A 23,689-nucleotide genomic window follows, 5' to 3' on the forward strand; every position below is an offset into this window, starting at 1 on the left:
AGGGGACATTTAGATTACATATAAGGAAGAAATGTTTTCCACTGAGGGTGGTGAGAGCCTGTCCCCGGTTGGCCAGAGAGGTGGTGGATGTCCCATCCCTGGAGACATCCCAGGCCAGGCTGGACGGGGCTCTGAGCAACCTGAGCTGGTGCAGATGTCCCTGCTCATGGCAGGGGGGGCACTGGGGGAGCTTTGAAGATCCCTTCCCACCCAAACCATTCTATGATTCTATGAATTTGGTTTGAGTCAGCCAGTGAAGCTCTCAAGACTTTCTGCCCGTAGAGGAGCCCAGCAGGACAGACACAGCAGGACAAATCCTGTCCCCAGTTTGGAGATGTAACACCCATGAGGGTGACGGGTCTGAGCAGAGCGAGGAGAGAAGCCGTGTTGCACTTTGGACCCAGCAACAGCTGCCGCCCTCCCAGCACTAAGCCAATAAATCCGGTGCATCTGGGTTTATTCTCCTCCAAATCACTTTATTATATTGTGAATAATCACAAAGCCTTACAATGCTGCAGAGGTTCTTAAAAAAAAAAAACAAACCAAACTAACACGGCAACAGTATTTGCCAGCTTTTTCTAGCACTTGTTCAGCTAGCAGCTAGCATGAGATTACAGAAGGAAATCTTGCAGTCTTCAGTTGGATTGTCACATTGTTTTTTAAACTTACCACAGTGGAGCAAAGACAGTAACTTTGACAGTATGCGATCCTGGAAACATTTCATCTTCATACAGACATATAAAATTAAACAACTATTTAAAAATTACATTTCCTGCCAGCAGAAAACAATTCTCTTAAAAAGGCAAGATCCACTAAAAAACATCTCCTCCCTCCCAAATTGCCCCCATCTTGCACTGCAGTTGGTTGCTGTTCCCTTCCAGATCCCTGCCTGTAGGCAGTTCCGTTGCCTTTTTAAGAAAAACAATGTTTCTTATGATTATGAAGGCTGGTTGAGCGTTGCAAATGTTCAGTAGAGGGGGGGAAACCCCCAGAACTGAAAGAAAGGCTTAAAATCCCACCTTAAAATCCATGATTGAAAAGGTGATAGATGAAAATGTGAGAGCGATTTCAGTATCCAAAGTGAGGTGTTGACTCTGGCTTTTATGGGCTCAGTGGGTTTCAGTTATCCCTGGAGACAGCTCCTTGGGGCAACAGGGTTTCTGTTTGCAAAGACCTTTGGGAATGTGAGGATGAAGCTTGAGCTCCTCCCAACACTCCCAAGGAGGGTTGTAGGATGGGTTCATACCTGCATCACCTTTGCCTGGACCTCTCTAAACCAGCTTACACGTTGAAGGTTGCCCTGATGCAAGGCTGTGTTTAGAGAACAAGCTGCAGACCAACCCGAGCAGGACCCCCATCTACAACCTCTTCCCATGCCCAGGACATTTTATGCCAGATGCAGACCAGACCTCAGCAGATACCTCCATTGCAGGAGCTCCTATAAGCAAGATGAGGGCTTCACACACAGCATTGGGTCGTGCTGTGCTGCCTTCCTCCACTGCCTCCTGGCTTGGAGAAGAAGACGGATGAGAGATGCTCCCCTTTGCTATGGCAGCATTTCAGCAATGGAGGAAAAAATGAATAAATCTCTGAGGACCAGGTTTTTTATCAGATTTGGGTTGGCAGCCAAGGAGCTGTGTAAGAGAAAGAAAAGCCACAACTCTGGAAAAAAAAAAAAAAAAGAAAAAAACCAAACAAGATCTTTCCCCCGATAGGCAAAGCACTCCAGGTTTGCAGGCGTCAGTGTTAATTCTTCTCCTGGCATGTTCTGGAGAGCGTTTTGATGCTGGAAATTGCTCCAGGAGCCCAGCTGAGTTGCAGATGTTATGTTCAGATGGGGAACATCAGCATGGAAACAGCTTAATCTCATGTCCTTTGGGTCTGCGTCTTAGTTTGATAAGGTCATCAAGATGACAATCCCTGCCAAGGTTTTCCTCCAAGCTTCTCCAGAAAGGGAGGAAGGATTTTTTTTTTTTTTTTTCATTTAAGCTGGGCTACGTGATCTCTTCACTTGGCAGCTCAGTTAGTTTACTTCATCAGAGGCTGGTTCCTGGGTGAGATGCGGCTGTTGGCAGAGCCCTCTGCTTGCCTTGCTCTGCTGCACATCGTCTCTGAGCAATATCTCACCAAGGTTAGAGAGATGGGAGGTTGACAAGGTTGGACCTGAAGTAATTTGATGCAAAAAAAGGATCAAGATGGGAAAATAGGAAAAAAACTGTGGGAAAAGTTCTCGACTTACTCAATATTCATTGCACACCTATGCAAATAACATGTAAAAAGCAGCACATTAGGAGCACCCTGTGTTCAGGTTTGCCTGGAAATGTTTCTTCTAGACTGAAAAGTGCATGACAGGGAACAGGGTGCTGCTAATGAAGGCAACATCCAGAAGGCACTTCTTGGGGAGTAATAATTAAAAAAAAAGGATGATGCACGGTCTTGTAAGCAAGCAGCTACAGAGTCAGTACGTTTTGGTGTGTGCTCTGGACAGACATAGCTTTACTCCTGCAAACGTGTCTGGGGAATGAAGGTTTGCTCCAGACCAGCTGTTCTGCCCTGGGACCTGCAGAGCAGCTTGGTCTCCGTTGTCCAGCATCAATGCTCCTGAGCTACTGTGGGACCTCAACGCACTGGGCAAAATCTGGAGCCTGCAGATGATGTGGGCCAGGATTTGAGAGTTTATAAAAATCCACAATCAATGTTGGCGTATACAAATATATAAATTATTGACAGTTTTACAAAAGGCACACTGCAAACCATCTCAGTCCGACACCTGTACAAATCCCACGCCCCCCCTGCCCTCCCTTTCCTGCCCCTTCTCCCCAGGTTTCATCATGAAACATAAGATGCTGCTGCTACGGACCCATGGCTGTTGTGGCAACTGAGGACCTCTTTTTTGGTCAGTCCAATTTGTCGGTGGTACTGTCCTTCTTTGATGGTCTTAAGACACTGTATGTTTTTCCCCAGGGTGATGCTTTTGATGGAAGGCAGGTATTTCAGCACAGTCTTTGGCAAGGATGACACACCTGTCCCAGAGAGGTTGAGCTCTTGTAGGGAATTCAGACCAAAGATAACTTCAGCAGTCAGTGACTTCAGGTCGGGATTGCTGGATAAATCCAGAACTTGGAGGGCTTGTAGTTCCTTGAAGCAATAAGGAGATAATTCTCCAAATCCATGCAAGCCACTGAGGGATAAATGAATCAAATCTTTCAGCCCCATGAAGTCTCCTTTCTCAGTTCTGAGTAGAGGGTTCCCATCAAGATTTAAGTATCGGAGAGGAATGCCTTGGAGGTTTGGCACAGATGTTAGCCTGTTTCCAGAAAGGTTTAAGTTCTGGATGTTAGGGATGCTCTTTTCACGGTGCCTCGTGATGGTGCTGAGCATATTGTAAGATAGATCCACATTGAGGGGTTTTCCTTGACCTTTTGAAGCAAAAACATCTATAGATATATCCAAAAGCTTGTTATTGCTCAAATCTATGTCACCCAGAGGAGAACTGGAGAAACAGTCCTCTGGAAGGACTTCCAGAGAGTTATGACTCAGATCCAAGGACTCCAGGTACCGAAGCCTGGAGAAGGTTGTGGAGGAAATCTTGGCAATTTTGTTGTAGCTCAGGTCGAGGCTCACCAAGGTGGTGTATCCAGGGCCAGTGAGCATTGATTCATTGATTGTTTCCAGTTTGTTTGATGACAGATCCAAGTAGGAGGTATCCAGAGGGATTGGGACGGGAACAATGTGTGAGCCTATTCCACTGCAGTCCACCTTGGTCAAGCTAAAGCTGTCGAAGAGACCGAAGCTTTCCACTTCACAGTGGCAGCCAGGGAAGCAGGTTTTGGTGGTACCAAAACAAGGGAGGAGAAGCATCAAATTGAACCAGGCTAGGAGCTGCATTGTTGTTGACCTGGAAAACAAGGCGATAAGAAAATAGATTTAATTGCCATAGAAATTACTTTACTGGAGATGTGTAACAGTTTGAGTCATGCAGTCTTCTCCTCTGTCTTTCCAAAAGGATAGATTAAATATACCCTTAAATAGCATGGATGTCCCAAACACTTTGTCTCTCATATTATGACCTCCACTGGGAACTTAGTGGAGAAAAAATATTGGGTTAAGTGTCTTTGCAGATATCACCACATTAAGACATAACTGGAAATTAGCTGTAAGAACAGTAGGCCGCCTTAAAGCACGATCTAACTAACCAACTTTTGACTGGGCCCTGGAAAAAGCTAAATGACAGCTCAAACCCTGGGTCATTTTACAGCCTGGCAAACTTCAGCACACAGAGGTCTTCATGTCAAGGCATCCCTGTGACCTTTGAGAGCGCTGAGTTCAAGACCCTGCATTGACAGGTTGGGGCAATAATGTAGGCTGTTAGTGGGAGCCTTAGGTGTCCAAAACCCTTACCAGGGAAGGAAAAACCAGAGATCTGTTCAAATTTCTTATAGATGACAGAGGTAACAGCGTCATCAGAACATCATCCAGGATGAACAGCTAGAACAGCAGGGCCTGTTGTGATAGGACAAGGGGTGATGGTTTTAAACTAAAGGAGGGAGATTCAGGCCTGACACGAGGAAGAAATTTTTATACTTAGGGTGGTGAGAGCCTGTCCCAGGTTGGCCAGAGAGGTGGTGGATGAACCATCCCTGGAGACATCCCAGGCCAGGCTGGACGGGGCTCTGAGCAACCTGAGCTGGTGCAGATGTCCCTGCTCATGGCAGGGGGGGCACTGGAGGAGCTTTGAAGGTCCCTTCCAACCCAATTCTATGATTCAATGAAAGGCCAGATGCCTGCTGCCCAAATAGACAACATGTCTCCTTTGCTTAGACTTCAGATGCAAATTTAGACGCATTTAGGTAGGTAGGATTGTTGCTTTATATCAGGTGGCTAAAACCAACCCTCCTCGGACTTGTGGCTGGCAAGACGAACAACAGCCAGTTGGCTCCTCACTTGTCAGTGAAGAAGAACCAAGGGCTGCTCTGTCTAACCCAGACTCTGCTGTGATGGGCCTGCACAGGCATTGAGTGGCGAGAGCCAATTTATTTCATATAGAGCCTCTGCGGAGTCTTTGCTAATTACGTTAAGTATTCTCTCTGATTAATAATGGCAGCAAGCAAGGAGCTCTCTTCAGCCCTCTGGGTTTGACCCTTCTCCATCAAAGATGTTTCTGTCCCTCCATCATCACAGCTGAGAGAGGAAGAGAGTGGATCTGCACCTCAGCAGCTGTGCTGGACCTCTTCAGATCACATCCTAACAGCTCCTCTGCACAACTGTGGGCAACAGCAGCTGCGTGATTTCAGCAACCAGCCAAAAAATCTTTAGCTCCGCATCTCTGGAGAGCCTGAACTGGAGCGTCACAGCATCCTGCAGGTCAGCAGAGGCAGCAAGGGCTGTCCTTGTTGGTTCCAATTACAGTCATGGGTCACTCCTGCCTTACAAACAAGGTCTCCAGGAGGTCGGCAACAAAAGCCCCCACCAAACCAGGCAAGCAGATCCATTAGCTGCTGGTGATAAACAAGACTCACGTGCCAAGCACTCATTTAGCCAAAAAAACCCGACAACAACAACAACAAAATCCCCTTTAAATGCAAGTTCCCATCCCCATCTCAGCCCCCCTGGTCTCTGTTCTCACCTTTCCCACTGCTGTTTAAAAGCACTTTATTAACTTCCTTGCAGGATCGTCTTTCTCACACACCCTTTGATCTGGCTGAGGCGCCTTCCCCACAGCCCTTGCACCTTCCCAAGACCATTTCCTAGAAGTTCACACTTTGTCTTCCCTCACCCACCCCTTGGCATCACTTTCTCTCCCTTTCCAGCATGGTCTTCTTGGCCCTGCTCTCCTTCCCAGGAGACCCACCAGGGACTACTTGTCAATGTGCAAAAGAAGTGCAAAGGGGAGGAAAGCGTTGCAAAAATATCGTCCTGATCGCTGATACTTGTCTGGCAGTAACTCCCAAACCTCCTGCAAATAGCAGAAATTGGGACTCTGGCCAAAAAGCCTGCAACCAAGGCACTGCTAAAGGCCAACACGCAGTCCTCTGGAGTCCATTACTCTATAGAAACAACAGAAAATCAGTAAGATGAGCCGTAGTCCCAGCCTATCTTGACTGTTTCTTGAGAAAACACATACACGTGCAGAGGGGATGCAGGGGTAGAGCTCCTTTCTGCAGACACATTTCCAGGTATCGCTTTCTTAATGGCCTCAAGGCTGATCCCCTCTGGTTCTGTGCAAACAGACCATAGCTTTCTGCAGTCCCTCCTAAACTAAATACTATTTTTTTTTCATGAAGCTGCATTTGGAACACACTGAAATGTTTTATCGCCAGTGGAAATTACAGCAGTGGGGACCACTTTGGAAACTCAAAAAGCAAAAACCCAGATGTTAAATGCCTCATGTATAGGGAAGTACCTGAGTTAGTGTCAACTCAGTCAACTGGTATTTCTTCTCCCAAATCCCACCCAATGGTTATTCCCACTTGATGTCTCAACAGGGGAAACACCTCCTAACTTCCCCTTTGAAAGCCCAGCTCAGTTCCTCATGGCATCCTGTTGGCTCTGGTGAGAGCTGGACCAGACCCCAGCAGGTCCAAAGACCCATCGGTATGAGACCTGGCTTTCTGAGCGCTGAGACCTTGGTGGGCTCCTGCTGAAGACAGGCAAGAGGGCAACCTCCCAAGTCCTAGTTTAACTGAGAGAACAATCAAAGCCAACACCAGGCTTTGATTATGAGGCTGCTCAAACTCCTTTTGACGTGGGAATTCCCTTCCAGATCAGCCTCAAAAATGATCGTCAGAAATGGGCAGATACAGCAGGTCCCGCTGCAATGTCCATGGCTCCAGCCAGCAGCAAGCCTGAAAAATTATGCAGCTGAAATGGCATTACACAAAGCTTAGTTTAAGTATTTGTACAGCATCTCTTGCCTCTTCCCTCCTTGCAGTGCTGCCCCAAATTCACCCTTACTTGATTTGCAATTGCTTTGCAGATGAGATGCAATCCGTTACTGCCAGTTAAAAACTCCTTTATGGAGCAGCATGAAGCATTCATAGGCTAACAAGCCACTTGGCCAATAGCTCTGATAAAAGGTAGGAGAAATAAAGGTACAGGTCAGATTCCAGTCCAAGAAAGAGACTCCTGCACTGCCAGATAATCGACGAAAAGCTTAGTCAGGTACAGGCATGCTCCATCATTGCACCGAGCAATCGATAGCACTCTTTGAAATGGGGAAAGGAACATGCCGCAGGCATTTACAGTTCATCTGTCTACAGCGTGCGTTTGAAACCGCATCAAATTGCCTTTGGATTGCTGCCTACGAGCTGCTCTGTTGACAAAGGCAGGAAGCCAAGGTATCCCCTCGTAAAAGGAAGATGAGTTATCCTCCTGCAGCACTGGGGAGAGTCATCTGGAGGAAACACCAGAGGCCAGAAACCGCGAGACCCATCACCTGGGATAGCGGGGGGAAAGCCACTGTGAGAAAACAGTCTGTTCTCAGGCTGGTTCAGCCATGGCCTTCTAATTTCTATGGCTGTTGTGGTGTAGAGAGATCACGGGGATAGATTTTGGCCATCTGACAGCTCTGGGGGGCTTGTTGTACCCACTGATTTCAACAGGAGCTGTTGGGGCTGCAGCATTGTAGAGTCGTAGAACAGTTTGGGTTGGAAAGGACCTTTAAATCTCATCCAGTGCCCCCCTGCCATGAGCAGGGACATCTGCACCAGCTCAGGTTGCTCAGAGCCCCGTCCAGCCTGGCCTGGGATGTCTCCAGGGATGGTTCATCCACCACCTCTCTGGCCAACCTGGGACAGGCTCTCACCACCCTCAGTGTCAAAAATTTCTTCCTCATGCCTAGCATCATCCCCCATGTTTTAGGTGTCCAGAGTGGCTGCAGGGCTCTGGTCTTTATATGTTCCTCATCCTTTCTGCATGACAGATATCCTGAGACAATCCCAAGGAGACCCAGTGATGGGCAACAGAGCCAAAGTTGGACCAAGCTCCCCAAATCCCACACCTCTCCCTGAGCCCGCAGATGCCCCGATGTCTCCTCCCTGCTCTGCTCATCTCCTGCACCGTCATGTGACAGGACCCGGACAGAAACCTCGTACTGAGATTTCCCTGCCAAAAAACCCCATTAAAATCTTATTTTAAAACCAGACTGCAGAGGAAACCCAGGTCTCAGCTGATGGTCGGGGAGTGGGGTGGGAGAGAAGAAAGCTCTGTTACGATGCTGTTGCAAATTCACGCTTCTCACTGCACTTGATTTCCCCCTTCTCCTCTTCCTGAAAGACTTTTCCTACTAGTCCTGCCCGATCTACAGCTGAGACTTTTCGACCTCGTTCCAACCCAAGGAAGATGAGCTAACACATCCCGCCCTGGATGGAAGCCCATTGCTTAGGGACTGGTCCCCCTCTTGGGAAGGCAGAGATGAAGAGGATGCTACTTAGGCCACCTCTGGTTGCCCTGGCAACCACCAAGCTGGAAATCCCTATAGTCAAAACTCAAGGACTAATTACAAAATAATAAAAGGGGGAGATGTTTGAAAGTTCGTTGTTTGATGGAGTCAGGAAATAGCCCCCTTGTTTATGCTGCTCCCCTCGGCCTCCCCAGACGTGTCATTTGGCAAAGCATCAGCTGAAATGCAGCTTGGGTCAGGGCTGGAGACCCGAAGTCACCCGATGAAGCTTAAGGTACGTAAATAAGAAGTGCAGAAACCCCAGGTTGTCTCTAGGGTGGTGTGAAGAGAAAGAAATTGTACCAAAAGGGGATGAAACCCACCTAAGACCAGACCAAATCTTGGAGATGCTCCATCTCTCCCTTGACCATGGTTTAGCCAGTTGTCCACTCTCCTTGGGCTGCTGCTTCCCACCCCATCCCTGGCTGCATCCTCCAAACTCGAGTCCCACCCAGCAAACAGGTGCACCCAGGATCAATCAATTCAGATTACTCATTCAACAACAAAAAAACCCCCTAATCTTCCTTTTTCCCTTTTGGTGGGTCAGTTTTCCAGCAAATCGGGCTGCCCAGCTGCAGGGTTAGCAGCTCTGACACAGGAATGGGGAAAACAGGACCGATCTTTTCAATAGCAGCTCACAATTTGAGCAGATCAAGTATGACATGAATCCCTGAATGTCTAAGGCATGGTAAACAGATCCTGGTAATTTCCATTTTTTTTTCAGCAATGTGCTGCTGGATTAATTCTGGATTAACAGCAAATAGAGAAACCTTTAAAGGAAAGAAGCAAAAAAAGAAGGGCTGGAGTCCACCTATCCCGAATGAAAGTTGCTGTTCTAACAAAGGATGGAGGAGTTGGATTAGCAACTATATTTCAACAGGAGGAAAAATTGGGGATCGTCTTCTGGATCTTGCATCAGCCAACTGGACAAAAGCAAAATCTTTATAGCAAGGCCCACATGGCCCACTTGGCTGCAATCACTAACTGGGGGCAGGGGAAAGGGAACATTACTGGAAAGCAGAGCAAGCTGCATAGGATATGATAGATACCATATATCCTCCAGACTGAAAAAAAAAAAATTGTCTCTTTTTCTCTTTAAATACTTGAGAGGCTCTGGAGCACCAGGATTCTCCTTAGTTGCTTCTCCAACAACGAAAGTGCTTCAGAGATTTTTTTTTTTTAGATTGGTTTCCTCCTCCCATTAATTAACCTGCAAAATAAGAATCATTATCAACTGAAGTGCAGCACTAACAACAGCTACACTTTTCCAGTGTGGACTCTCCCAGGCTGAGCCCAAATGACGCCACAGATGCAACTGCAGCCTGGTCTCCAGATCCCACATGCCAATGTGTGCAGAAAGCAAAACTGGCTCAAACCAGCCCCCGGCCAGAGACTATGAATCCCTTAATTTGTAGGCACACACCCCTCACATGATAAAGAAACTGCTACTGACAAAGTTACTGGGGATTTTTTATGTGAATCCATCAAAAGTAACATTTATCGAGGCTTTTGCTCTGCCGGCTTCAGACCAGTTTTTCCCTGCGGAAGAGATCCCGACACACATGCAGCAAAGAGCCGTGTTTACTCCCTCTGTAAAGCTTATTAAACCAATTAGTGCTTCCTCACAAAGGAGTTTTGGTGCAAATGGGAACAGGGCTTTCTGATCAATTTGCTTTTTTTGTTGTTGTCAGCTGTTTTGGGGTATGCTTTGCAAATACTGATCCTGGTTTTATACTCGGTGGTTGTGACTTCTTGGATTTAGGGAGAGGAGGGCTAATGAAAATCCAAGTATTGGCTACATAGGTTTGGTCCTGCATTTGCTTAGGTGGCTTTGGAGGATTTGAGTGGAATTACTCCAGGTGTCAGTGATAGCAGGAGGAGAATCTGTCTCTTGGCTCTTCTAAATTCACCTTGATTTCATGTAGCCTTCCACCAGGAGACATTGAACAAGCCACTTTTAGGTGATCATGAAAATACCTTGGGTTGGAAGGGACATTCAAAGCTCATCCAGTGCCCCCCCTGCCATGAGCAGGGACATCTGCACCAGCTCAGGTTGCTCAGAGCCCCGTCCAGCCTGGCCTGGGATGTCTCCAGGGATGGGGCATCCACCACCTCTCTGGCCAACCTGGGCCAGGCTCTTGCCACCCTCAGATTCAAATATTTCTTCCTCATGTCTGGCCTGAATCTCCCCTCCTTTAGTTTAAAAGCATCAGCCCTTGTCCCATCACAACAGGTCCTGCTAAAAAGTCTGTCCTCATCTTTCTTATCGGCCCCTTTATCAGTGTGAAATGCAAAGCTGCTTAGACAGCAGAGCCATCCCCAGTTACCCATCAGGATATAAAGAAGAGGATGTGCAACCCAATCTTCTCCTTCTCCTTGCTTTATTTTCCCCACCAGTGTATACAAGCACTGGGATGGGGGGAAATGCAGCCACTGGAATGGTGGTGCTAGCCCTTATGGCTCAATGTAAAGGGACACCAAAGGGCCTGAACAGGAGCTAAAATCACCCTGCAGGTGCCTGAACACTTTTTGCTCCATCTCCCTGCTCCCTGAGGGAAATCAGACTTAAATGCAGGGAATGAGGGAAAAAAACCCAACCCAAACCTCTGTGAATTCCTTTCTCCTTTAAAGCTGTCTAATAATGGATGTAAAAGCACCTCCTCTGCATTCTGTCAAGAGCCCCCCCCCACCAAAGGAATTGTCGTTAGCAAGTAATTAACCCAGCGGTGTCAAGAATATACCTTACTAGGCTATGGAAGAATAATATACAATAGGCATCAAATGGGGGATGGAAAGAAAAAGTCTTTTCTCCTCCCTCAATGCAGCGATGTGGTTGTATTTTTGGCAGACCAGGGTGGACGGCGTGACGGGACGGGTGGGCTCAGGATGGAATTTCTCCTCTCTGACCTGTGGGTCCCCAGGGCTCACAAGAGGTGGCCAAGATCAGCAGATCTCAAGCCAATGGTTTGTTTGCTCTGCTGGGAATTTTGTCCCTGTTCAGGTGATTTCAAGAGGGGACAAAACTGCCATAAACAGAGACGAGCTGCTGCTCCCAGATCTGCACAAGAACCCCATTGCTCTGCATCAAGTCTGTCTTTGCGAGACTTGAATTTCACAAAAAAACCCCATGCAATTTGGGGTGTGGAGAGCCAGAAGGGCCAAGGCAGAAAAAAACCAAGACACCATTCTTCATTTTCCCCATATCTCAGTTATCTCCATTTGCTTTTCTCAGCTCCAGACATAGAGAAACTACTGAACCAAAACCACAATGATTAGCCAGCATCCCACCGATGCTCTCCATCCTTCAGGGAAATTTTCATAAACGTTACAGGGGATGGGATAGATAAGATGAGCAAGAGCAAAGCCAAATTGTAAAGCATCAGGCACATTTCATAACCCCAAAGCCAAAACCCAAGCAGTCTCCCAATCTACCATATGGGCTGCAGAGAGGACATATGGGATAGATCAAAAGAGAACCCAGCACCTCCAAACCCTACAGCTTTGCACTGTGGGTTAGTTTTCAAACATGTGACATCCCTTACTCAGCTGAAATAACCTCTGCTGTATTTTTCCTTTAAAGTAAAAAAAAAAATAAATTATCCTTTCTTTATAAAATAAATGGAGAGATCTATTAAAATAATCTTTGCTCCAGCTGTTAATGTTACAAATCCCATCTGCCTTGCAAGAGGCCATGGGTAATTTATCATCCTAGTGTTTAAACAGTGAATTGTTTGTTCCACTTGTGCAATGTCTCCCTCAGCATCCCTCATCCCTCCCAAGGAGGAAGTCAAGGTGCGGTGCAGTGTATTTTGGGCTCTGACAAAAGGAAACCTGTGTGGGCAGGTCTGCCAGCCCATAGGGTGAGTTCCAGCTGATTTACATCTGTGGGTGAAATATGGATGATTGCTGCTGCCCCAAGAGCTGCATGCCTCGAAAAGCCACATCTTGGGAGCAAACAGCAGCCCAGCTCCCAGGGATTTCACCTGGAGTGGGAAAAAGTCAGTGCCACGTCTAGCACAGACAAATTAGGAATTAAATCACAGCAGCACCAGGGTTTTGCACAAAAATCCCCCTTCTCTACTCAGCCCAGGATGCTGCCAGGTTAACAGTGGTTATATTTAGGGTGGGGGAAATAGTCTCCCATGGCTTTTGAAAGCAATTTTGCTCACCAATCTCACACCGAGACGTGCTTGTGCCCAGAGGAGGCGTTCCTGAAAGGAAATTAAATTTGCGCAGTCTCTGGAGCTCTGGAGGTGTCGGTGCAGCGTGTCACCTCCCGGCAGCTCTGAGCGGGGTTCACGGGGCTCCCTGGGAGCAGAGGGGACGTGATTCTATGTTTCTGCCACAGCTTAACCCTAAAGCTGTACAGGGATGTGGGAAACTAACGGCTGCTTTTTGGGGTTGTTCAGCCTGGAGAAGAGAAAACTCTGGGGAGACCTTATTGCGGCCTTTCTGTACTTAAAAGGGGCCGATAAGAAAGATGGGGACAGACTTTTTAGCAGGGCCTGTTATGATAGGACAAGGGGTGATGGTTTTAAATTAAAAGAGGGGAGATTCAGGGTAAACGTGAGGAAGAAATTTTTTACGATGAGGGTGGTGAGAGCCTGTCCCAGGTTGGCCAGAGAGGTGGTGGATGAACCATCCCTGGAGACATCCCAGGCCAGGCTGGACGGGGCTCTGAGCAACCTGAGCTGGTGCAGATGTCCCTGCTCATGGCAGGGGGGCACTGGATGAGCTTTGAAGGTCCCTTCCAACCCAAACTATTCTATGATTTTATGAGCATCCTGTCCCCACCATTGCCTCCTGGCTATGCCAGCTGCAGGACCACTCAAACTGGGAGCATCATCAGCCACACACCAGTTCCCAGCAGCCTGGGATGCTGGGATCAAACAAGATGCCCGTGAGGGATGCAGAAACTCGGGGCTTTCTCCTCCTCCAGCGTCACCCCAGGGGTGACCACTCCGAATCCTTTGACCTCCCTGCTTCCCATCCTCCCCCTCTGCTTTTTAATAGTGAGCGTTTCCAGGAACAGGAGGTCTTGCTGTCCTGGCACTTGCTGCGCGTTAACACAGACATCATCTCAGCCAGGAACACAAATATTTTCTTAACTGCCTCCAACTCAGCCTGAACGGGATCTTTATCGTAAACTCAGCGACGCAACTCAGAATGGGAAGTCTCCGTTGCAGAGGGGTTATTTTGGCACAAATAGGTTTACAAAACAGCCCTTCAGCATAGCAAAGAGAGAGGTTTACACCTAGTTTTACACCAACTCTAATACGTTTTGCTGTAGAGGGACTCGGTAGAGCTCCCAGCAGACCTTCCTGCCCCATCCATCATCTCTGATGCCCAGGAACTCATTGTGATGCACGGAGGAAGGCTTGGAGTACTCAGGCTCTACCCAAATCACAGGGAGAATTAACCCTCGTTCTTCAGGACTGCATCCCCCTTTGCAAAAGATCAATTTAACAATGAGGGATCACAGCTTGTTCTGCAACATCAGGGTTGTACATGCTACCCCCTCCTCTCTGACCATTCCTGGTGTCAGACTAAGAAATCCAGCAAGTTGATATAAATTATTAAAGCATAAAACACCTAAGATAGGGCCTTATTTCTTAGTTCGTCAATTATTGACAGCTAAAAGTGATCCTAGCAAGCTTTTCCTGTAGGCTCAGCCTTTGATAATGCTCTCCCACATCTGACCCCCAACCCCAGCCAGTTCTTGTGCCGGCTCCTGCAATGACGATATTTTTTCATAGCACTCCAGCTCCCAGAGACGTGATATAATTCAAGAGGAATGCATGCTGGGACGAACACCATCTGCCAGGACAGCGAGAAATATTAAGAGGTGCAGCACAGGGAGAGGAAACCTCCTATCCACGCTGGACACTTCTTGGTTTTAAGATAGCTGCTCGGCCATAACCTCATTGTGAGAAAGACACGGACCTGCTGGAGAGGGGCCAGAGGAGCCCCAGAAATGATGCGAGGCTGGAACAGCTCTGCTGGGAGGACAGGCTGAGAGAGCTGGGGTGTTCAGCTGGAGAACAGAAGCTCTGGGGACACCTTAGTGTGGCCTTTCTGGACTTAAAAGGGGCCGAGAGGAAAGATGGGGACAGACTTTTGAGCAGGGGCTGTTGCAACAGGACGAGGGGTGATGGTTTTAAAATAAAGGATGGGAGATTCAGGTTAAACATGAGGAAAGAATTTTTGACCTTGAGGGTGGTGAGAGCCTGTCCCAGGCTGCCCAGAGAGGTGGTGGATGAACCATCCCTGGAGACATCCCAGGCCAGGCTGGACGGGGCTCTGAGCAACCTGAGCTGGTGCAGATGTCCCTGCTCATGGCAGGGGGGGCACTGGATGAGATTTAAAGGTCCCTTCCAACCCAAACTATTCTGTGATTCTATGATCTTTAAGGGCTTTCCAGCTCTCTCTCCTTGAAACAGAGGTGGCTGCAAATCAGGTGTCCAAACGCTACCTCTGACCATGTGCCTTGGTCACGGTGCTCTGCCCAACTCCAGCAAGCAGAGGCAGACAACACAGACCGAAATCACACGAAAAGCAAAGGGAAAAGAAATTCACTCCAACTGGGCCACACCTCCAGCCCTGGCAGGAGGATTTTAAGAGGACCCTGTGCAGCTTTATCCCTCTGAAAGGCAGCAGCTCCCAACCTCCCTTCTCCTCACAGCCCTGCAGGCTTCAACAGGAGGGCAAAGCAAGGAAGCAACACCAAGCTGGGTGCCCCTTGGTGCTGCCCCCACTGGCCCAGGGCGGCTTTGTGGGCTTTTTATTTATTTTTGTGGTTGGTTTTTGTATTGTTTTTTTCATGCACAATAATCTCCTGGCCTCTTTGCCGCCTGTGGCTCTCAGCGTGCAGCTGCAGACCCTCCGCCGAGCAGATAATAAATACAATCCTGGCCGCTATTGTTGCAAACAGCACAGCTGGAGGCTCCTGTCTCATTCCCCTCACGGCCCTTCTTCCCCCCGTCACCAATAATTCTTGCAATGTGACACTGCGAACAATGAACGCCAATGAAACCGCTTGGGAGAGCATCAGCTGGGGCTTCAGGAGCTGCCCCCACCCTGGCGAAGCGCATGAGACATTCGCTACGCCCAGCGGATCTCCTAGAAGATTCGGGAAGCGGGGATTTGGAGAGGGGAAAGGGGTCTGGGTAAAGCTGACAAAGGGTTTAGCCACTGGGCATCATCCCCAGCCCAGACGATGCTTCATTGCTCCAGTGTTGTGGTTTCTCCTTAGCTCTTTACCTCCTCTCCCTGGCCCAGGATCATAGAAGACATTGGGTTGGAAGGGACCTTCAAAGCTCATCTAGTTCAACCCCCCTGCAATGAACAGGTACATCTTCACCCAGATCAGGTTCCTCCAGTCCCTCTTGGCTGGTGCAGGGTCTTGGAGAGAAGGATCGTCAAAAGTAGTCCCCAGCAGGACTCATTTCTCACCACTGAGTTTGCCGTGAGTCTGTATTTGCGTGCCTCAGTTTCCCTCCTGACACCATAAGGTTGACTAACCCCAGCGTCAAGAGGTGTTCATTCCTGTGTGCGGATGGGGCAACCATCCTCAGGTTCAAATCCCACCAGTTTAACTGGGAATGGAGCACAAGCCAAGATGCCCTGGTCTCACCCCATGGAGAAGCCCCCTGCCAACTCCACCACAACTGGTCCAGCCAAATGCCACCACTGTCCTCATGTACCACGTCCAGCTCTTGCCTTGCCAGGAAACACTGGGGATACCAGCTCTGCTTTTCCCTCTGCAAAATGGGCAGCCAGGCTGGGGGACAGGGAAGGGGACATCTGTGGAGGTGGTTGTCGTGAAGGGGTATCTAAGCACCTCTCGAATCAGTGCTCACAGGCTCTGAAGGGTGGCTGCAGTCTCGGTGGCTGCCAACATCAGACCTGCCTCTCCAGGGACCTCTACCCACCCATGCTGCTCAACTCCATCCTGTCCCCATCCCTGTCCCCTTGTTGTTGACGCAGCTCTGTGGCACTTCTGCCATGACGTGGAGATGCCACACGTCACCCGGGATGCTCACAAGCATCTGCCTTTACCATTGAACCCTGTATTAAATGACCTCCTAACACAGTTTGACCTGAAATCACTGGCTGGCTAAGACTTCCCAAATTACAGCATCCTCATACCTGTCCCCTACATGGTGCTGGCCCCTTGCACCCTGTTCCTTCTCAAAGCCAGGGGGGGCCACCATGCACCGTGTTGTGAACCCAGGAGATAAGGGCATCACCATGCGACATTTGGGGACATTCCAGAAGAGCAATGCTCCCTCCCGTGTGTGAGACTGGCCAGGTTCAGTGTTACCCTCTGATCCTGTAATCCTTTGAGCTGGAGATCTCTTACAAGAGGTTGCAATGCTCTAGTCCTTGGTAGATACAGGAGGTGCATGTTATAGAATCATAGAGTCATTTTGGTTGGAAGAGACCCTCAAGATCGAGTCCAACCATTAACCCAACACTGTCACTACCCCATGTCCCTGAGAACCTCATCTACGTGTCTTTTAAACCCCTCCAAGGATGGTGACTCCACCACTGCCCTGGGCAGCCTGTTCCTTGGATGGGAACTGAGCCTTTGCGCTGGGATTAAAGGGCTTTGGAGAAAGAGTCTCCTCTGTCCTGCTGTGTGAAACTTGCCCTTACTGTGCACCCCGCAGCAGAATTCTCAAGGATAGGAGGAAAATAGGTGATTTTGGAGTCAGGGTTGTTGTCCTGCCCCACTTGGAGAGCTCTGTGCAAGTTTTTCACTTCAGTTATGATGGGGATGAGGAATCCAATCTGGTTTGACCCATTTGCCACAGCAGGGCTTTGCCTGTAAGTCTCAGTTTTTCCCGACAAGAGGTATCTTATTCAAACTCAAGAAAAAAAAAAAAAAAAGCCCTTATTTCTCTCCTCACCCCTGGGTTTGAGCGCGGACCAGAGGAAAAGAGAGGAATCAACATCACAGACACATGGACAGCAAAACAGAAGCAGAAGGGGAGAAAAAGGGAAGGAAAAGAAAACCCGCAGATACTGGCACTCGGATATTACACACAGCACATGGCCCTCTGATATTACACATAGCACATGGCCCTCTGCTCAGCTACAGCAAAGATAAAGGGCTTTTTTTTTTTTTTTTTTTTTTTCCCCCAGTTTGCTGCTGCTCCAACAGGCAGATTTCCAGCCTGGTTAATGCAACTCAGGAATGTCCCGTGCTAAGGCAGCCAGGTTGGTTTAATCTCTTGCAGGGGGGGAGGCCGGGGTGATTCTCCGAGCAAGTATTTCCTTCCTCCCTCCTGCACATCTTAAACACTCCAGGAGAAAATGTTGGAGACTCCCAGGAAATTAAAAATAAATATATATATAAAAATTGCAATACAAATGAAAATCTCAAGGATTCTTTGTACTGAATGGCTGAACCATTCATACATTCCCCTTGATAGGTCCAGGTGCCAAGTTTTAAGACAAGAAATGGCTTGCTCAAGCCAGCCTTTATCTCTCCCCTCAATATCTCGGCATTCGGAAGTTTCTTTTGATAACCTGCCAGCAGGTCAGTGCTGTGGCTACTGCACGGCTTGGGGGTGCCGGGGGGTCAGGAGGGCTCCGGACAAGGATGCCTTGTCTTATCCCACCCTCCAGCCTCTGCTTCTCCCCACCAACCAGCTGACAAGCAGGGAGGAGGAGGGAGAAGAGACTGAAAGAGGAGGAAAAAAATAAAAAAAGAAAAGCAGTTAGGGATGGAGGGAAAACTCTAAACCTTCAGAAGACAGTGGCTCACCTTTTTTTTTCCCCAGCTCTGTCTCTCACCGGGGTGGCACACGCTGTTGTTCACTGCTGGGCTGGGGGAGCACAGGATGCTTTTTCCTATATATTTAAGAAAGAATATATATATATTTTTGCTTTTTTTTTGTTTGTTTTACAGTTCTTTTCTCCCAATTTCCTCCCACTCATTCATGCTGTTTTATGCCTTGCACTCAATCTTAAAGAACAGGGGTGCGGGAGACCCCTCACACTGACCCTGCAGCTTTCCCTACCAGCCCACCTCACTGTTAGTAATTAATGTCCCCTGGGATGTCCGTCACGTCCTGGTTCCCTCCGGGCATTTTTGCGATTGCTCCCCGCTGCCTCTGCCAACAGCTGCTCCAATTCATTCACAAACCAGCAGCCTCTCCCTGCAGCAGGATGCCACAGGGGGAAAAAACCATGTCTGGGTGCTGCCACCCGCCCTCCTGCCTACGCCGGCCCCCAGCATCGCTCACCCCACGTACCCACCACCTCCGGGACCCCACATTGGAGCAGAGATGGACTAAGGTCAGGGCCTCGCCGGGTCATTTCTAACCCACATGCGAGCAAACACCTCTCCGAGACGGGGACTGGCGCCTGTGGGTCGTGAAGGGACATGAGCTGTGCCCCATGCCAGGATGGTGGCAGACGCTAACCCACTTTGCAGCGAGCAGCCAGCCAAGTTTAGGCTGCAAATTCTCCCAGCTTCCCTCCAGTTCTTTCAGCATCTAACACATCCAGCGTGCTCATTATTCCTGGAGAGATCAGTCTAAGCCTTGCCTTTCCACAGTGCCTCTTCTCCCCGTATTCTCTTCGCTCTCTCCCGCTGCGATAAAGCTCTGTGCGCTGCCAGACGAGCTTCGGAGCAGCGGTCAATGCAATATTTCAGTGCAACGCCAGCGACCGGCACTGGCTGCTGTCTGCAGAGCAATGGCACAGTGTCCACCCCAGACAAGTTTCCTACTGTAACTTCAGTGAATGCAGTTATTCAGGCTAACGGCAGCTGATTTATCATGGCAGACACTCGGGTGAAAAAAAAAAATAAAAATCTTTTTGGCTCGGGAGAGCGGAGGCTCCTGCGATGAAACGCCGTGAGCTCGGCTCGGTGCTCTCGTTACCCCCGCGCTCGAATTCCGTCGCTGCCGCCGAATTACGTGAGCTGACCGCGATGGAGAGCGTCGGTTAACGGAGGCGATGCTGCTTCCCCACGACACGAGCCACCAGCTCCATCCTCGCCGCTCTCGTCCTCCCCAGCCTTCCCAAACCCCAAGCAGAGGCGTAAAGTTGACGGAGGACCCTTTTGTTTCCAGAGAGAGCGAGCTGGCACGTGTTGTGGTTTACTGGGCTAATAAATCTGCCCGTGGTCTGCGCCTTTTAATGACTGCAGCATTAATAACAAGTTTCCATGGAGCTGCTTAAAAGTTTACAGGGTGTGTGCGTTATCAGGGGAACCCCGTGCTTTCTGACCTTCTGATTCAAAAGTCACAACCAGCAGCTTTTTTCTATTATTTTTTTTTTCTTTTTTTTTTTGCAATAAGAGAACAAATAAATCCTGGTCTGCTTCCTTTCCCTCCTTCCCCCCAACCCCAAACACACCTTCCCCTCCAGCTTAATCCACTTAGAGGCATGGGAAATTCCCAGGCAGGGAGCTTTGTCCTGCCCTTATCTCTGCAACCCAGGGGGTGACGAGCCCCCTCTGCACCTTCCAGCCTCTTCACCCCGTCCAGGACACCCCCCCCAAGCTTTGCCCCCCCACCCCTTCTCCTTTCTCCCCTTACCTTGGATGAGCTGCAAACCCCTACGAGCCTCCCGGCACCAGAACCCGAGCAAAAAAATCTCTTTTCTAGCCCCGACCTCAGTGCTGGGAGGGGAGGGCCGGGGAAAAGGGGGCGGGGGGGGGGGGGGGAGAGAGGAGGGGAGACAGGGAGCCCTGTGTGAAATCAAAGCCCTGAAACCGGGCAGGGGAGGCGGTGCGGAGCCTCCAGCTGCTGCTCGGATTACTTTGCAGCCGTGGCAATCCCGAGCGCTCTGCTAAACCACCATTGCACCGGCTGGGGGGGCGAAGAAGGGGAGAGATCCCGGTTGGAGACGCCTCATTCCCCTCCAACACCTCCCACGGCTGCAGCCCAACGGGGAGAGGGAGCCGGGCTGGGGGTTCGAACTCACCCCCGCTGCACCCCAAAATTGCCCCCCTTTGAGAAAGCCAGAGGTGGGGAAAAAGTAGTTTACCCCCACCCGAGACCCCTGTCCTCCCCTCACTCCGCACCCCAGATGTTTTGCCCCCGCACCGCTGAGTCCGCACGCCGGGCAAACTCATCACACCGAAAAAGTTTCCGCACTCGGAGGCTTGGGGGGTGTGCTCCCCAACACACACCCCCAGAGCTGGCCCTGAGCATCCCCAGCTCCCCGCGGAGGCGACAGGGAGGGCACAGCCCACCCCTATATAGCGAGCTTTCCCCCCTCCCCCAAAATTGGGGGTGAAGTTGGGGTTCCAACACCCCGCGGCTCTGCACACCCAGCCCTGGGGAGGGGATGGGGGGGAACTCACCGGGACTGGGGTTGGTTCTCACGGCGCGGAGCGGGAGCCGGCAGCAGCGAGACTTGGGGGCCGGGTGTCCCCTTCTTCCCTCCTCCTTCTCTCTCCTCCTCCTCCTCCTCCTCCTCGTCCTTCTCCTCGTTCAAGGCGTGCAGCTGGCCGGGCAAGCGGGCTGCCCCCTTCCCCGCAGGAGGAGGGAGGAGGGAGCTCAACAGATGGCTGCACACAAGGGAACATCTGGGAGGAGGAGGAAGAAGGAGGCAGGACTTGCGCTCGGCTGTGCCGCTCCCGAGCTGGCAGACTCCCCCCTCACGGGGGAAAAAAGGGGAGTGGGTGTCAAGCCGCCTTTGCACACACATACACACACACACACACACTCGCCCTCCCTGCTGCTTTGCATCTCCCCCCTGGGTAAAATTCCTTGTCGTCCCTTTGCTTTCTTGGGGATCAGTTCTGGGCTCCCCAGTTTCAGGACAAGGAATTACTGGAGGGAGTCCAGCGGCTACGAAGATGCTGAGGGGTCTGGAGCATCTTATGAGGAGAGACTGAGAGAACTGGGGCTGTTCAGCCTGGAGAAGAGAAGCTGAGGGGGGATCTCATCAATGTTTATAAATATCTCCAGGGCGGGTGTCAAGAGGATGGACCAGACTTTGTTCAGTGGTACCAAATGATGATGGGCAATAGGCAGAGACTGAAACGCCAGAGGTTCCATCTGAACATGAGGAGAAACTTCTTTTCTTTGAGGTGCCAGAGCCTGGACCAGGCTGCCCAGAGAGGTTGTGGAGTCTCCTTCTCTGGAGACATTCAAACCCACCTGGACACATTCCTGTGTGACCTGCTCTGGTGAACCTGCTTTAGCAGGTGGGTTGGACTGGATGATCTCCAGAGGTCCCTTCCAACCCCAACCAGCCTGGCATTCTGTGATCACTCCAGGGTTACCCTCACAGCACAGCCCTGGGCTGTATTTGCGGGAGAGGGTCCTGTTCCTGAAAACTGCCTGCACCCAGTTTTCCAAGCCGATGGGGTCGTGGTCAGCTCTGGCACCCCGGGGTGCTGAGTAAGGACAAGGCAGCACCGAGGTCTGAGCAATGCTGGAGCCTCAGGTTCCAAGTTTGGGGGGGATTTGGACTGAGGATGTTGGCTTGGATTGTGCTGCCCCTGGTTTGGCATCCAGACTCCCCACCAGCTGCTGCAGGAGACTGGCGCTGATCAATTGTGTGGCGCAACCCTTTGAAATAGAGTAAAACAAACAAAAAAAGGCAGGTAGCAATCCACAATTTGGGGAACAGAGAGTCTGGGCCCTATCACTGAAGGATGAGCAGTCTCTGGGGCTCCTCCAAAGAGGACAAAGAGGAGAATTTCTTGACTATTAGGAGTAATGACCCAACAGTGGCTCAAGTCGCGATGCTGATACTGGAAAAAGAATCAGAAGCCTAATCTAGTGTCATGGTGCTTTGACACTGTTTGGACAAGGGAAAAGGGACCTCAAGGGTCCATGGGTCACAGGTGACCCATCCTGCAGCTGGATGCAGCTTCCTGCACCATGTGCTGGCCATGACAGGTCCCAAGCTGTACGTTTGCCTGTTTCTTAAAAAGTTTAGGTTAAGATGGCACAACCAGTCTCCTCGTGTATATTTTTGTTATCGCTGGTGCTTTGAAATACGCCACATCCCCAAAACCAGTGGTCAAAGTTTGCTCAGACCATGACCCTCACACAAGAATGTTGCTGAGATTTGCATTTAATATGTCTTTGTGGTGAAAAGGTGATGAAAAAGGAGATTTTTGCCCCAGTCAGCTGCTTCCTCTGAGCATGTCACTCCATGACCTGCCTGAAGATTTGCAGGACTCAGCTGAGCTGAGTGCTTTTTTGGGGAAAACCCAGAGGAAAACCCCTTAATCTGGGTTGTGATTTTCCATGTAAAGGTGGCAGTGATATCTTCGGACATGAACAGCCTGCTGTAAGGATCCATTCACCCTAGGTCTGTTTTTATAGTTCTGGGTAGGGGAAGTTGCTAAATTGGAAGCTTTTGTTTAATTTTCCATTTTGTTCATTTTTCCATCACTCATGCTAGGCCTTTGCCATGTCAAAGTTTGCCTCAGAAAAGCAAAACACCAGTTTGAAGCTGGAGGAATTGGGAATTAAACTTTGTAGCTGAGATAAAGTCCAACAGTCAACACTGCCAGGTCTGGAGATTTGAAAGGAAGAACCGGCTTGAAACCTCTGAATTTTGGTAAACAAAGATCTTTAAATTTTGTTTTCTGTATTTGAAGCCTAAAAAGAGCATGCTTTGCAATAGTCGCTTGTAGAGGGATGTAGGAGAATTGTGTACTCAGATATTTTGTTGCTTAGATTAAAAGATGATCAACAGAGAGGTGTTCTGGCTTGAACTTCTAACACTAAGAGACATTTCAATAACATTTCACCAGTTTGATGGAGTTGGCCCAAATCATGCCAGGGAAAGGGCTGACAATTTAATTCTGAGTGATCTGGGAGTGGGGATTAGCCCTGGTGTGATGCTAACACAAAAATATTGCTGGTGTGTGTCCGTCTCTGCTATTTAGCTCCTTCAACCATCTCCCACTGAGATCTGCATTTCTCCTGAAAGTGGGGTGTCCTCCTGGTCCTCAGTCCATGCCCTGCAGAGGTGGATGACAAAGTGATGCCTCACGCTGCCCATGGGCCACATCTCTACCATGAAACCTTTCATTGCGAAGAGCCTTGGCTGGACAGTCCATAGATGGATCCTCCTTCCAGCAGATCAAACCCAGTTTATTATCATGATAACACCAGGGTCATTTTTAGAGGACATTTAGTCTTAAGGTCATGTTTTCCACCTTTACTATTTCTATTTCTTTGCCACATGGGAGCACGTTTTCTTAAAGACAAAACAAGGTTTTCCCAGAGCTATGTGGTCCCATGAGCCAAACCCTCACAT

General features: G+C 49.5%; 1 protein-coding gene across 2 annotated transcripts; it reads right to left on the reverse strand.

Annotated features, from left to right (window-relative positions):
• Positions 1-470: 470 nt before the first annotated feature.
• On the reverse strand, positions 471-20,891 carry TSKU (tsukushi, small leucine rich proteoglycan). Of its 2 annotated transcripts, XM_065646148.1 has the most exons (4): positions 20,766-20,891; positions 18,213-18,298; positions 2,861-3,898; positions 471-2,163 (listed from the first exon to the last, which is right to left on the reverse strand). In XM_065646148.1, the coding sequence occupies exons 3-4, from the start codon at positions 3,886-3,888 to the stop codon at positions 2,133-2,135; spliced, it is 1,059 nt and encodes a 352-aa protein (XP_065502220.1). In that variant the 5' UTR covers positions 3,889-3,898; positions 18,213-18,298; positions 20,766-20,891; the 3' UTR covers positions 471-2,132. The 2 variants fall into 2 exon arrangements, with proteins under 2 accessions (XP_065502220.1, XP_065502210.1); XM_065646138.1 differs by lacking the exons at positions 471-2,163; positions 20,766-20,891 and adding an exon at positions 19,996-20,068 and having other exon boundaries at positions 2,815-3,898.
• Positions 20,892-23,689: the final 2,798 nt, after the last annotated feature.

The sequence above is a fragment of the Caloenas nicobarica genome, chromosome 1, assembly GCF_036013445.1.
Source record: "Caloenas nicobarica isolate bCalNic1 chromosome 1, bCalNic1.hap1, whole genome shotgun sequence".
NCBI classification, from domain to species: Eukaryota; Metazoa; Chordata; class Aves; order Columbiformes; family Columbidae; genus Caloenas; species Caloenas nicobarica.